The 16,630-nt window shown below is 35.9% G+C and overlaps 1 protein-coding gene across 1 annotated transcript in view; it reads left to right on the forward strand.

The window, feature by feature from the left end:
- The window catches only part of LOC150079595 (serine/threonine-protein kinase Nek10-like), a 165,562-nt gene that overhangs the window by 93,838 nt on the left and 55,094 nt on the right, over window positions 1-16,630 (forward strand). The window contains exons 16-18 of the mRNA XM_090382698.1: window positions 1,785-1,857; window positions 10,593-10,722; window positions 14,012-14,082. Coding sequence (XP_090238824.1) covers window positions 1,785-1,857; window positions 10,593-10,722; window positions 14,012-14,082 — 274 coding nt within the window. The remainder of the gene's footprint in view (window positions 1-1,784; window positions 1,858-10,592; window positions 10,723-14,011; window positions 14,083-16,630) is intronic.

The raw sequence follows: 16,630 nt of genomic DNA on the forward strand, positions 1-16,630 counted from the left end.
GATTTAGTTTTTAATGTAATTCTACATGTTCTGATTTGGAGAATTAAAAAAAAAAAACAAAACTGTTAAAAAGCTAGTATATCAAAATAAGGAATTTAATAATCTATAATGTTATAAATAATCTATGAATAATAATATTATAATTAATTTATGATATATAACAATTATTTTATATTTGTTATAATAATTAATGCATTATAATTAATTTATAAATTGATTATTGATTATAAATTAATTATAATACTATAATATATAGCATTATAATTAATTTATAATTTTAGTTCTTATTTGAAAATTCATCTTACTTTTGTTCTGTTTTTTTTATAAAATCTCTTAACATTAGTTCTTTAACATGTTTGCTTACACCTATATTTGAGAGCGTGCATTCATGGTGCTGTAATTTATTATGCTGAGAAATAATGACATTCCCAAATCTTCAACATTCTGAAAATTCTTAAATAATGGTTGAAAAGTAAAAGTCTGGAATTCGTAGTCTTTGACTATGAATTCCAGACTAGCATTTACTAATTTTGTTGTAATGCTATTAAATGATACTAGAATGTCATTTTAATAATTATGAATTATTCAAAGTGAACACTTACTTTTGGGCTGAGCTGTAAATGAGGACAAAACTTGAATTGTATTGAAAGTTTATTCCATGTACATAGGCCTGATGTAGCCTAGTGGTCAGGAGCATGAGTGCAGTGGCACTTGCTCTTTGAGTGGACTGGGATTCAAGCCCGTAACTGCTAAATACGATTAACATTTGTATTGATTGATTTATTGTAAACTCCATCCTGGTTGTCATGCCGGAGTATAAACAATAAGATAACTTCAGCACAAGTAAAAACATATAAAACGAGTATGAAGCTATAAACAAAAATGAAGCATTCCTGCTAATAGTGCAGTGGTCAATCAGTGTGTCAACAGATTTGAGCAGTTGATTTCACTTGCATTTACTTTTATAACACTTGTATATTGGTCACTTAATGATGTATCATGGTACAGCACAATGTTTTTTGAATATTTATGTTTTAATGGCACATCACTTCTAGTCCCATTTGACGTTTATATGCATCGGATGTAATGAACTTGTTAAGGTCCTTTTGGCAGTTTTTTTTTTTTTTTTTTTGTATATTCAGTAGCTAGTATGACAAGATCATTTAATCTGGTTTGTCCTATAGAATTTCTTTTGTAGCCTTTTATTATTTTTAATTTCATGACTTTTCACCACTGTTACCAGAATCATAAGAAAACTTATGATGGCTCTCTACTGTTTAATAATAATAATAATAATAATATTCAGTATTGTTTTCTTTCTATAATATTTATAAAATTTTTTTTATCAAGACAGACCCATGTTTCTCTCCTTCATTATCAGGCCCTTACATTTTGCTAATTCTTGTACTGTGGTAGCTACACCTCTGAGCACTGCTCTTCCACATGGATTGGGTGGTTGAAGAATACCTCCAAGATAACCAATTATGAGCTCTATGTGGCACATGCCATATAACTATATAATTCAATATAGCTAATAACTGTCTGTTACCTCTTCATTTGAGCAAGTGCCCTGTGAGTTTTTCCAGGGTTTTCATTCCAATGATGCACTGTGGCTTGAGTAGTCAAAAATTTCCAACAACAGTAGTATGTGTAAATTCTTTTAATTTATTTCCTAATGCTTTGCAGAATATTTTGTTGCAGTGTGATTGTGATTTGTAAAGATAATGATTGTTGTTGTTGTTCTTCCTAGTGTTATTATTAATTTAATAATTATTCCATTTTAGCAGATTTTGGACTTGCCAAAAGAAAATATAGTGAAACAATGACATCAGTTGTGGGTACAATTCTTTACTGTTGGTAAGCTAAGTTAGCGCTTACTAATTTTGTTGTAATGCTATTAAATGATACTAAATGTCATTTTAATATTTATGAATTATTCAAATGAAACATTGACTGAAGAGACTGGTTTGGATTTAGATTACCACTAGTTCATTTGAAGTCATAGGACTTCTTAATGTGAACTAGTGTCTTTTAGGGGAATTTTAACTTGGAACGAGTTCATATAATTTTAAAGGAAATGCTTTGGAACTAAGTTATTTCTTGCATGAACTTGAACTATGCGTTTTTCAACATTTAAGTTCTTTTGTACTTTTGGAAAAATTTATAGGAAAATGCTAACCTCATTTCACCCTTGCTGTAGTGTTGCCATGAAGCACTCTGAGAGTGTTTGTGTAACCTAATGCATGGAGTGCTAGTGTGTTTAGGCAGGATAATTGAGATTATCAGTGTATTATATCCTTTTTAGTGAAATATGAGCAGGACATTACCACACAACCTATGTGTTTCCCTCCTCCTGTATTATCCAGCTGACCTTTGAATTTCCCCCAACTGTCAGCCTCTACCACCCATGTAGGTAACTTATTCCAGTAATTTATAACCACCTTGGCTAAAATAAAACTTCCTGCAATCCAGTCTTAAATATATCTCACCTGTAACTTGAAATTATGGCCCCTTGTTCTAGAATCATTTATAACCATGAAAATTTCATCCTCATTCATTTTGCTTATGCCTCTCAGAGCCTTAAACACCTCAATCAATCAAGTCTCCTCTAAAGTGCCTAGTTTTCAAGCTCTGCAACCCATATATTCGAAGTCTTTTCTTGTATGGATGCTCTTTTGCCGATCTCACCAAGCATGTTACCCATCTTTGGACCCTTTCAAGAAGCACAATGTCTGTCTTTCTTTAGGTGCTGTTTCCATACTTGAATGCAGTATTCCAAGTGTGTTCAAACAATAGCCTTATATAATGGGATTATGATGTCCTTATCTCTACTAGCAATTGTTCGATAAATCATCGATAGGACACCATGGGCCTTCCTTGAAACAAGTCTACAATGCTCGGAGAACTTCATGTCTGACCGTATCGTAATACCCAAGTCCCTTTCCTCTGCTACCAGCTTCAGTTCAACTCCGCCAAGTGTATAAGTTTTTTGGGGTTACTGTTCCCCAGGTGCAATACCTTACACTTTTCTGGATTAAAGCATAGCTGCCATTTTTCTGACCATCCCTAAAGTCTATCTAGGTCATTCTGAAGAAGCTTTGCTTGGCAGTGATCATTAACTACTCTACCAATTTTTACATCATCTGCAAATTTAGACATCATGCCCTCTATCTCTTCATTGATGTCATTTGTGAAAATCAAAAACAACAGTGGTCCTAATACTGATCCTTTGGGAACCCCACTTCTTACATCAACCCAGTCTGAGGAATAACCATTTATCACAACTCTTTGCCTCCTGCCCTGAAGCCATCCAGCTATCCATCTAAAGACTTTCCCTGTGATTCCAACCTGTTTCAGCTTATAAAGTAACCGCTTGTGTGGGACTGAGCGGTTACTTTATGCTTTGCTGAAATCCAAATAAAAATTGTCGAAATTATTCCCTAAAGTCCAGCTCTTGAGTGACCCTATCAAAATAGCTAACCAAATTAGTTAAACATGATTTCCCCTTTGCAAAACCATGCTGAGTATCCTTCATAATTCAGTTTTTATCTAAATGATCCTGAATTCCACCCTTGATCGTTGTCTGCATGATTTTCCCTACTACTGAAGTTAGACATACTGACTGGTAATTTCCCACTTCACTCTTAGAACCACCCTTATGTATTGGAGATACATTGGCACTTTTCCAATTCAACGGAATCACTCCTGAGTCCAGTGATGCTCTCATAATTAGCCTCAATGGTTCAATGCACTCACTTTCCTCCTCCCTTAAGATTATAGGGTATATGCCATCAACCCCAGAAGCCTTACCAGCCTGTAGGCTCAACTTTTTTCATTAAATAACATGTGAAATTTCAATGTCATTAATTACATTTTTTTCAACTTCACTCCCATAATTTCTCATTGACATAAAGGGTTTTTCTTCTGTAAATATCAATGCAAAGAAACTGTTGAGTTCATCTGCAACTTCAGCTGGGCTATCTAATACTATCCCACACCCATTACATATGGGTCCAATCTGGTTTGTCCTTATCTTCTTTGCATTTATATGTATGAAGAATTCCTTATTCCATTCCTCTTCTTTGCTCTCTTTGCTAGTGATTTCTCATAATCTGCCTTTGCCAGCTTATCCTTTTCTGTGGCACTATTACAAATCAATTTGTAGCTGTTATAGGTGGCAACACTTTTTATTGTTCTGTAACTTTTTCATGCGGTATTTTTCTTCTCAAGTAATCTAGCAACTTCATTATTCATCCAACTTGGAATCCTCCTCGTGGAGTATTTTTTTAATGGTATATAAGCATTCAAGGCTTCTCTGATTAATGTTTTAAAGGTGTACGATAATTCAATTGTATTCACTCTCTGTAAGATATCTACCCAGCTAATAGAGGCCATGTAGCATCTTAAGCCTTCGTAATTTCCTTTCCTGAAATGATAACCCATTCCTTTGCCTTTAACTACTGCTACCTCTCTCTTCATCGTCCACCGTAGAACTTCGTGATCACTTCCTGCTACTGGTTCCTGTACTGTAAGCTCTATTATGTCATCTGGTTCATGGGTGATGATGAGGTCTAGAGTATTCTTTTCCCTAGTACTTTCCATGACATGTTGATATAAATAGCAGTGTTTATATACACACACACACAAGAGTTCATTAGTATTATGTAACGGTTGTTGGATTTTTGTATTAATTATTAAATGCAAAAAAATTGAACTATACATGTTCATAACAAAATTAAATTGTAACTCGAAAAATACATAATTAGTGGTAAGACACTGTTCTCGCAGTCCATAGCATTAACTGTTTTATCTGTTTTTGTCCTAGTCAGAAAAAGTTGTATGCCCCTGTACTAGCCAATGATAGATAATAAATAATGCATCATTCTAACAGATTACTATATTACCAAGATTATGTTATCTGCTTTTGACTTTCTCATTGATAAATTGAACACACTTTGCCTTAACAGTGAGTTGTCCTGATATTGCACTTCTTTTAAACAAATATGACATCCCCAATAAGCTAATTTGTTATTGATTTTAAAAGAGAGAAAACCAGCGACTTTATTTTATAATTATTAAAATGATAATCCAAAAGTCACTGTAGCTTTTATATAAAAGCTGCAGACTTTTAGATAATTTTTTAAAATGTGCAAAAGCTATAAACATTTATAATAATAGAGTTAGATAATAAAAATCATAGTTATATTTTCAGAATAAATGCCTTCGTGACCACATTTGTTATATCCATTGTCTCCTACTGACCTTCAGACTCATGTAGTAACATTCATGAAATGTTATTGTGATCATTCTGAGAGAGATTGTGGTGTAATTGTGCAGAATATTAACCTGGAAAAAGAGTGGTCACAAGTATGTGATGATTTTCAGTTCTTGAGTCACCGTTCCAGGGATCAATTCTAAAAATGGGGGACATAAATAATTTCTATGTATAATTTTGGATATAAATAATTTCTAGGTACAGGTAGTCATTTCTAGGGATGTCTGGTAACTCTAATTTAAACTGCTAGGTAGATCAATAGTCTTAATGCTGACCACAGAATAAACTTTGCCTCCATAACAATAAGTTGCCCTGGTGCTGGACTAATCTAGTAATAGTAAAAGTAATGGCAAATGATGCAAGAACGCAAGGTTATGTAGCATCAACCAAAAAAAAACACAGTTCGCCCATCTGTACCCTCCAGGAACTTGTCTAGTTCTGTCTTGAATTTATTTAACCCATCCACTTCCACGACAACATATGGAAGTCTGTTCCAACAATCAACCACCCGCTGGCTGAAGGCAAATTTCCGCACATCTATCTTGCAACTATCCTTCCTCAACTTGAATTTATGCCACCTTGTGTGTGTAGTCTCAGCAAGTGGAAGAATACCATTAACATTCAGTTTACTCAATCCATTCAATGCTTTAAACACCCCAATCAGATCTCCTCACAGATGCCTAGTCTTGAGATGCTGCAGTTTTCAGAAATGAAGCCTTTATAGGTAATTACACCTTTTGTTCCCTTCACCAATCTGGTTGCCCTTCTCTGCCTCCATTTAAGCAGATCTACATCCTTCCTAAAGTTAGGCCTCCAGACCTGTATACAATACTCAAGGTGCAGCCTAACCATACCCTTATACAAAGGGATAATCACCTCCTTATTGCCGACCAGGCTAGCCGGGTGGGTAAAGTGCCTGCCTAGCAACCCAAAGGTCGCGGGTTCGAATCCCGCCTCGGGCTTGGATCAGAGTACTGCACTGCAAAAACCTTGGGAGGTGCATTATCGCCACAGAAGCCGATGCGCCAACAACTACCAAATAAATAAATAAAAAAAAAACCTCCTTATCCCTACTTCAAAGTTTCGTTTTTTATTGACAAAACCCCACGAGCTGTCTTGGCAACATGTCTGCACTGTTCAGAGAATTTCATGTGTGACTCCACAATTAACCCCAGGTCTTTTTCATTCTCCACTACCCTAAGTGTAGTACCACACAGTTGATAAGTTACTCTGGGGTTACTGCTACCCATGTGCAGTACCTTGTATTTGTCAATGTTAAACTTCAACTGCCATTTCTTAGTCTATCGATCCAATTTTCCTAGATCTTGTTGCAGTAGCTCACCCTGATTACTGTTGTTAACCACCCTGCCAACCTTTGTATCATCTGCAAACTTAGACCTTAAGCCTGATATACCTTCATCAATATCATTGATAAATATTAAAAACTACAGTGGACCCAGCACTGAACCCTGGGAAACTCCAATAATAACATTAGGCCACAAAGAGCTTTGCCCATTGATAACCACTCTCTATCTTCCACTTAACCATCCCAAACACATTCAATTGAAAATAGTGAAATTGGAAGATTTACTTAACTTTTGGTGATGTAAATCCATCTCCAAAAGGTTAATATGGTATTTATCCAATGTCCCATATTCTAAATAAATAGCAGATTAAACCTTAGATCAGCAATTTCCAAACTGGGAGGCGCGAACTAGTGCAAAAGGAGGCGCAAAAAGTTTAACAGAAATGTAATTTTCATAACATAACATATATAAATAAAAAAAAATATACACATGAGTTTAATAAACAAAAGTAAACCTTCAAAAAAATAGTTTCTGTTCCATCAAATGCATTGCTAGCGTCGTACCAAGTTTCTTACAGAATTGCGAAATGTAAAAAACCACACACAATAGGAGAAACTCTAGTTTTGCCAAAAAACTAGAAATTTCATAATTATGGATGTTTTACTTCAAGGGAGGCGCCGGGAAAATTTTACAGGTCAAGGGAGGCATGGGCTCAGAAAGTTTGGGAAACGCTGCCTTAGATGATGTCATTGTTTGAAATCAGTGTAATACTTGGGCAACTTATTCAGAAGGCAAAGTTTGTTCTACTATGACAGTAAGACCATTGCATTAACTAAGCAGTTTCAATTAGGATTACTAGATCTCCCTGGAAATTATTTCAGTGATAAGCAGTGAATTCCACAGGCAATTAAATTTGGATTTTAAATTCTTAGGAATGTACAGAAACAAATTGCTATATTCCCTCCATAAATACATGGGAATTGAAATAATGACTTTTTTTTTTCATTTTAATATTTTTAAACTTGACCTTTTTTCTTGAATTTGTGCCTCTAGGCAGTTGCCAAGTTCACGTATATGAATGGCTTGCCCTTGAACTTGTCATCCTAGCAACCTAGATTTCCTGTATGATTTGGCCACAACTGGTGCTGTCACTGCATCCATGCAATATGTATGAGCAATTTAGTAAATCAGTCAAATTAAGAAAAATAATGACACTATGGTGAAATGAAAACAATTAAAATAATCAAATAATGAAATGATAACCAAATTAATTTAAAAAAGGAACTGTTTAGTTCATAGCTGAAAATGGAAAATTTTATGAAACAGAGCACACAAAATAAAATCTTATTTAATAAAATAAAATATTAATAAAATATGTTATTTTTAATATTCAAATATGTACATGACGTTACTGAATTCTAACACTCAGTTCATTCTAAGCTCTGGTTCAAGTGCTATTTTAAGTGAAATGGACCCACCAAGTTCCTTTTTTTTAGAAGAACTTGAACTTGAAATAGTTCATATTTTGAGCACTGAACTGAAACTAGGTCACTGTTTTTAGGAACTTTCCAAGCACTGACTTATAGATATAGTGTAGCATGCAAAGCAAAAAGCATTTAAAGCACTGATGAGAAAAACATATCCCATGGGCCACATGAGGCCTTATCTAGCTGTATAGTGCAGCCCATGATCTAAATTCAGAGAAAAGAAATGAATACTTATTATATTCCTATAAAAATATGGAACAATTTCACATTGTATTACTGATAATATAACTAATATATTTAATACTAAAATATAAATCAAGCACTAGTTCCATCTTCCATTAAAATAACTAAATAAAAACATAGATATAATTTATACTGCAGTTTGCTATCATTTTTTACCTCTTGAATTGGCTCTTATGCCAAAAAGGTTGCTTACCACTGATTTAAAGTGCTCAAATGAACTTTGTCATGTACATTATATATTTGTTCTCAATGCAGCATTTTCTAATGCAGTATCTGGCTACAGATGATGTACATCTAGATGAATTTTACATTGCCTGTGAACTATTTATAGGGAAGCAAAACGTTATAAGTGGTAAAAACTACAAGATCAGTTGTAAGTCCACTGCAGACCTGCTGTGATTTTGACAAGCATGGCATACCATTAATAATGCTTCAATTATGAATTTGAATGAGCTAGTATAAGAAAACATCAGTGTAATGTGAATTTGTGAAAATGACAATTATTAGTACTGGTATCGTTGACCACTTGCATTATGGGAGGTTGTGTGTGCATGCAATGTGGATTGTGTAGATTCAGTATTTACTTATTTATTTTAAAGGCCATTCTTTTATCATTTATGACAGAATTAACATTCGATAGCTATTGGTTAAAATCTCATAAAATATAAATATAATAGCAGATTCTGAATTCAAATATAATAATTTCAATCATCTAAGTATAAAAATTATAGTAACTTTCCAGAACAATACAAAAGTATTCATGAAATAATTATAACTGATCATCAAACACTGCAAGTTATTAAGTCATGTTGATTCCACCCTTCTGTGAACAATGCTGTGTTACTGCTGTGAATGATACCTAGGAGCAAATACTGGACAGTAGTTCACTATGTGTTACAAACTGTTGCTTCTGTACTCCCCCAGTAATAATAAATTCTGAGGTTTTTAATTAATTTTATTTATTTCCTAAAATGAATGCACATATCTATGAGAAATTCTGCATATGTATTATACTGTATTTCCAAATAATAATAATAAATAATGTAATGATAAAATATATAATTGCATATATTGTATATATCTGTTTACAGTTTACAGTAGAGTTTACAGACAAAATTGTTTCTCTCTTAACCTTAGAATTTAGTAGACATTTTGTTTGTCATGTTGCATGTCAAAGGGTTACATATTTTTTTGTATTTAATACATTCTTGCCCTTGAGTCTGGGGCGCCTTCGTAGCCAGGTGGGCAGGAGCAGCAGTGCATAGCACACGCTTCTTGATTAGACCGGGGTTCGAGCCCATGATCCACTGAATACGGAGGATGCGGAAAGGTCAGGGAATGACCACCGCATATCCCCGGAGCAATATGGCCTTAGTTGCTAATGCTTCTAAAAAATCCAAAATAACAACAATAACTTGAGTCTGGTGATTAGAACTTTATAATGAGATAATATCCTCTTGGGTGACTACACATGATATTCCCTCACCCTGCAACACCAGAATAATCATTATTGGTGTTAATAGCCAACCCATTATGCAGTTGATCTCCAAAACAGTATAGTGGAGTTGCCACTTGTTTGTAGAGGTTTTGATTCTAATTTCATTGGAGATGGAGGAATTCTTAAAAAGTCTCTTTGACTGAGGCCTATTTGTATATTTCCCAGCCCAAACAACATGCAAATTGACACATACTTGTACAAGCATATAATAAAAGGGACCATATCTAGTACCTCATACTGGTACTAGATGGCCAAAGTATCAATGTGCATAGGAACCCACAAAGTCTTCAAACAACCAACTTTTCCTTTTCAGTTTCAATAATTTGTCAATGTCTGCAACATTGTATTATCTCATCCTGTAACTTAAAACTTATGAATGCACATGCAAATTTTTATGGTGACCCATATAGTTCTTTTGAATATTGAAGTTTCTGTGACACAATGTATTTACACTTGATAAGCTTGCAAATTGCTAAATTATTTTATTTTTTTGCAATGTAACACCTGAAGAAAGAAGTAAATTTCTAAGTGTAGTGATACATATATTCATTTTAATTATAAAATATTAGGATATTAAAATAGTACTGCATTCCATAATGATGCAATTGTTTTTTAAGTTGCTGATTGTCATTTTCATCTATTAGATGTGAATTATAAAGTATAATTTGGTTTATGTAAAATTCAGAATCATTCATATCAATTGAATCTAAAAGGAATATTTTGGCATTTTTTCCCCTTTTCAGTACTAACTTACATATTTTTAAAAATTTTTATTACCCAAGTCCAGAGATAGTGAAGCATGAACCATATGGGGAAAAAGCTGATATATGGTCTCTAGGATGCATTTTATACCAGATATGCAGTCTTCATCCTCCGTTCAATGCTACTAATTTGTTGGCATTGGTCACAAAGGTGAGTAAATTTTTTTAAACTAATATTTGCCGAAATATGTAATTTTTTTGCTTTCATCTAAATACAAAAAATATTACAGCTCATTCTAGCTAACAGGAAACTTAATATTAAATAAATTAAGGAGTATAAAATAGTATTATTTAGTAACATGTTCAAATTACACCTGATCCTAGGAACAGTTTAATTAAACTTGGTTAAAGTGATATATTTAAACCAGTACATAGACAAAATCTGAATTTATTAGAGAATAACACAGATCTGTATTATGGCTTGTATCCTTGCTTTTGCGTTTCGTAGAACTGCATTCTACACGTTCCGTGGTTTGGAGATAGCTTTAAGTGTTCTAGTGGTCTGCAATGTATCTTAATACTACATGATATGGTGATAAAAGTGAACTGGTGTACTCTTTTTTGGTACTCATATCATGTTTCAAGCAAAATTTGGTCCCTAGAAACATTTAGATTGAAAAGGTAGATCTGCAGTATGATCACTGGAGAGCTGTTGCATTTTTATAAATGAAACAGCAGTTTTATAAATAGAAATGCAATACCATTCTTATAAAATCAAGCAGTAGTTGCATTCAAAAGGCATTTGATGTCAAATGTGAAGAAATTAAATGAATAGTGATCTTGTAGTTATATATGTCATGCAATTAAAATGGAATGAATAGAAATATGAATAAGAAATTGTAGGAGAATAAAGTAGGCAAAATGTGATACAGACTCATGCAAAGCATTATTGTTTCAGGACTATTCTTAATGGTTTTAGCAACTTCCAAGATGCGATTTCTAAGTTTCTCTTGCATAGTAATACATGTAGAATAACAATGGATTTTCACGCAACCCCACACAAAGTAATCTGTGGACGCGAGGGCAAGTGATCTTGGTGGTCATTGTACAGGTTCTTTTCAATCAATGCATTGATTATTGTGGAGATAGTGGTAAGTGCAAAAGGAGGCGCAAAAAGTTTAACAGAAATGTAATTTTCATAACATAACATATAAATAAAAAAAATATACACATGAGTTTAATAAACAAAAGCAAACCTTCAAAAAAATAGTTTCTGTTCCATCAAATGCATTGCTAGCATCGTACCAAGTTTCTTACAGAATTGTGAAATGTAAAAAACCACACACAATAGGAGAAACTCTAGTTTTGCCAAAGAACTAGAAATTTCATAATTATGGATGTTTTACTTCAAGGGAGGCGCCGGGAAAATTTTACAGGTCAAGGGAGGCATGGGCTCAGAAAGTTTGGGAAACGCTGCCTTAGATGATGTCATTGTTTGAAATCAGTGTAATACTTGGGCAACTTATTCAGAAGGCAAAGTTTGTTCTACTATGACAGTAAGACCATTGCATTAACTAAGCAGTTTCAATTAGGATTACTAGATCTCCCTGGAAATTGTTGTAGTGGTCTGCATGCATGAAGATCCCTATGTACACTCAATGATTGCTGAATTGTGACCACCTACCTAGTACCACATTGGGCTACCATTTGCATGGATAACAACCACTATTTGCCTAGGCATTGATTCCACTAGATGTCTAAAGATGTCTGTAGGGATCTGCAGCCATGCTGCCTGCAAGACTTTTCACAGTGTGAGAACAGATGGCAGTTTCATGCCCCTACACCTCACTTCCCATTCTAAGATATACCACAGGTGTTCAATTGGATTGAGATCAGGCAAATTTGGAGGCCAGTCCAGTTGGGTGATATCTTTATTGTGTTTCTTGAACCATTCAAGCACAGTGTCGGCCTGATGACATGGCACATTGTCTTGAAAGATCCCATTTCTGTCAAAAAATGGAACATGACAGGGTGCACATGGTTTGTGCAAAGTGTGTTAGTTGTCTGATGGCACCAGGAGTTCCCCCCATCTCCACCAGGTGCACATGGTCTCCTACGTACTGCCAGTAGACCTCACCATTCTGGTTTTGTGGGACCACTGGCACCGCTTGACAAACATGCTGTGTCCAGACCTTGCCAGTGAAACAGTCCATAGGCACCAGGGGACCTAGTTCTTGTCAGCAAGAGATACCCCCATATAGCAACCACCACCACCTGCTAAGTGGTCTCCATGCATGATGGGTCCATGGACTCATGTTGCTTGCACCACACAGGTGTCCATTGGCATGTTGCGCCAGGTATTTGGACTCATCCAACAAGCACATTTGTTTTCAATACTCCAGTGTCCAGTCAGGGTGTTGTTGACACCAAAGCATTTGCCATCAAAGATGGTAAGTGGTGAGGAGAGGGTGTTTCTTAGGTCGTCTGTTGTAGAACCTCATATGGCTGAGTGTGCAGCATATTATCATTCAGGCGCCTGTGTAGCCAGGCAGGAAGGAGCAGCAGTGCGTAGCACACGCTTCTTGATTAGACCAGTGTTTGAGCCCGTCACCACCAAATACGGAGGATGCAGAAAGGTCAGGGAATGACCACCGCATATTCCCGGAGCAATTTGGCCTTAGTTGCTAATGCTCCTAAAAACCAAAATAACAACTAACAACATATTATCATTTGGAATATTGTTCTTGCATATCCCATATATTGTATTTTGATGTCAACTGTCACACAGTGACCTGTCGCATGGTGACCTAATTTTAGCATTTGCTTATAGTACCATCTCCTTCTCCCATCTTATATATAAAATATGTTTGGCTCTGATTTGTATATACTTGCTATCTGTTGGACTAGCCATTATTCTGCCAGTAAGCTTGCAAATATAGTGTAATTCATTCATATACCTGGCAGCCATTGGAGCCAGTCTTTTGGCCTAATTATAACTGGTAGATAACAATCGCAAACAGACAGCTCCAGCTACTTACGGTTTGGATATTTTGAATAGTACTAGCCCTTGATAACATACCATTCATATATTCTGTTTATAATTTGCCTTTTGTGAATATAATTTACATGTATATAATTTATTGATTTTATTGCATTTTTTTTTATGCAGGACTCTGCACACATTGTTTTGAATCATGGCAAACATGTACCTGGCTACTTATTTGCACAAATACAAGCCCCCCCCTCTCTCTCTCTCTCTCTCTCTCTCTCTCTCTCTCTCTCTCTCTCTCTCTCTCTCTCTCTCTCTCTCACTCAGCTTATTACATATATTACTTCTCTATTAGTTCCATGCATATATCCCCCTCTCCCCACACACACACACACATTAGTTATAAGAATGGGGAAGGCAATTAACCTACCTTCAATATCGAATTAGTTTCAGATAATTTTGTTATTTTTCACATATATTTTTATTATATAATGCTTTTTTTCTGTTTCAGATAGTCGAAGGTTCATATGAGGTACTTTCAAAAGAAAAATATTCACCCAAAATACTGGAAATTATCAAAAGGTATATAGTAGTAGTAGTAGTAATGGAAAATAATGCAAGAAAGCAAGCATATATATCATCATCTAAAAAAAAAAAACCACTACATCACACTTCTTCCACCCATATCCTCTAAGAATTTGTCTAGTTCTTCCTCGAATTTATTCAACCTATCCACTTCCACGACAACAGATGGAAGCCTGTTTCAACAATCAACTACCTGCTGGCTGAAGGCAAACTTCTGCACATCTATCCTGCAACCATCCTTCCTCAACTTGAATTTATGCCTCCTCGTGTGTAGTCTCAGCAAGTGGAAGAATGCCATTAGTATTAGTTGAGGCATATGATGCAAGAAAGCAAGCTTATAGAGCATCAGCCAAAAAAAAAAAAAAAAAAAAAAACCCTTCCCATTTCACCCATCTGGACACACAAAATGTTTGTCTAGTTCAGCCTTAAATTTATTTAAGCTATCTGTTCCAGCAATCAACTACCTGCTGGCTAAAGGAAAACTTCATATCTTTTCTACAACCATCTCCTCCATTTGAATCTATGCCACCTCAGGTTCTTAATTTCAGCAAGTGGAAGTATCCCATCAGCATTGAGCCTGCTCAAACCATTCAAGACCTTGTACACCTCGATCAGATCACCTCGCAGGTGCCTAGTCTCCAGATGCTACAGCTGACATAATTTAAGCCTCTCCTGGTAAGAGAACCCCTTTGTTCATCTTGCCAATCTTGTTGCCCTTCTCTGTACTCATTCTAGCAACTCAACTTCCTTCCTAAAATGAGGCCTCCAGACTTGTATGCATTACTCAAGGTGTGGGCTGACCATTGCTTTATAGAAAGGTATAATCACCTCTTTGTCTCTTCTAGCAAAATTCCTATATATCATTGACAAAACTCCATGACCTGCTCTGGCAGAGACAAGGAAGTGATTATACCTTTCTATAAGGCAAGAGAAACAAACCACACAGTTGGTATGTTCCTCTTGGGTTACTGCTACCATATGCAGTACTTTGCATTTGTTAATGGCTCCTCCATAGCCAGGTGGGCAGGAGCAGCAGGAACACGCTTCTTGATTAGACCGGGGTTCGATCCCATGACCACCAAATACGGAGGATGCGGAAAGGTCAGAGAATGACCACCGCATATCCACAGAGCAATATGGCCCTAGTTGCTAATGCTCCTAAAAAAACTCAAACAGCAACATTTGTTAATATTAAACTTCAGTTGCCACTTCTCAGCCCACCTACCTAACTTTTCTAGATCCTGTTGCAGTAGCATACTGTCTTTACTATCATTAACAACCCTGCTTACCTTTGTATCATCTGCAAACTTGGACATTAAGTCTGATATACCTTCATCGATATCATTAATAAATACACAAAACAACAATGGGCCCAGCACCGAACCCTGGGGAACTCCACTAATAACATTAGTCCATGTAGAGCAGTGTCCATTTATTACCACTCTCTGCCGTCTCCCACTTAACCATCCCTTTATCCATTGCAGCAATTTACCCTTAATGCCATTTGTACAGCAGTTTTCCAATTGCAACAGTATCAAAAGCTTTCCTGAAATCCAAGTATATGATATCAAATTTATTTTTTGCATCCAGTTCCTTTGTGACCACATCATAGTATTCAATCAAATTGGTCAGACAAGACTTCCCCTTAAACAAACCCATGCTGTGTCTGAACTATTACTGCAGTATTGTCTAGGTGATCCTGCATCACTTCTTTAACCAGTGACTCCATTATTTTCCCCCAGAACAGAAGTTAAACTGGTAAAAAAACTGCAGGCATTGTCAACCCACTGCAGGATGGAAGCCTCCTCAACAATTCATGCTGAGGGAAATGGACCATAATCTGCCACCCTGGTCCATTGCGGGTTGGCAGATCGACCGTATTTAGCAGTCAGGGGCTTGAACCCCGGTCTACTCAAAGAGCGTGTGCTACTTCACTCCCACTCCTGACCACTCAGCTACGGCAACTGACAGGTCTATAATTATTTGCATCACCCTTTGAATCCCCTTTGTGAATTGGGGATACATTTGCACATCTCCACTCCATGAGGACCTCCCCCGAATCTAAGGATGCTCTCGTAATTATGGACACAGGTTGCTTACTTCCGTCAGCTTACTCAATCCATTGAAGCCTTTAAACACCTCAATCAGATCTCCCCACAGGTGCCTAATCTCCAGACACTGCAATTTGCAGAACTGAAGCCTTTCTAGGTAAGAGTGCCCTTTTGTTCCTGTCACCAATCTGGTTCCCTTTCTCTGCATCCATTCCAGCAAATCTATCTCCTTCCTAAATTGAGGCTTCCAGACCTGTATGCAGTCCTTATTCCCTGCTAGCACAGTTTCTGTATATCATTGACAAGACTCAATGAGCTGTCTTGGCAGCATGTCTGCACTACTCAGAGAATTTCATATCTAACTGCACAATTACCCCCATTCTCCACTACTCTAAGTGTTGTACCACTCAGTTGATAATTTACTTTGGGATTACTGCTACCCATATGCAGTACCTTGCATTTGTAAATGTTAAACTTCAACTGTCATTTCTCAG

Source organism: Mastigoproctus giganteus, chromosome 10, assembly GCF_048544385.1.
Source record: "Mastigoproctus giganteus isolate SK-2022 chromosome 10, ASM4854438v1, whole genome shotgun sequence".
Lineage (NCBI taxonomy): Eukaryota > Metazoa > Arthropoda > Arachnida > Uropygi > Thelyphonidae > Mastigoproctus > Mastigoproctus giganteus.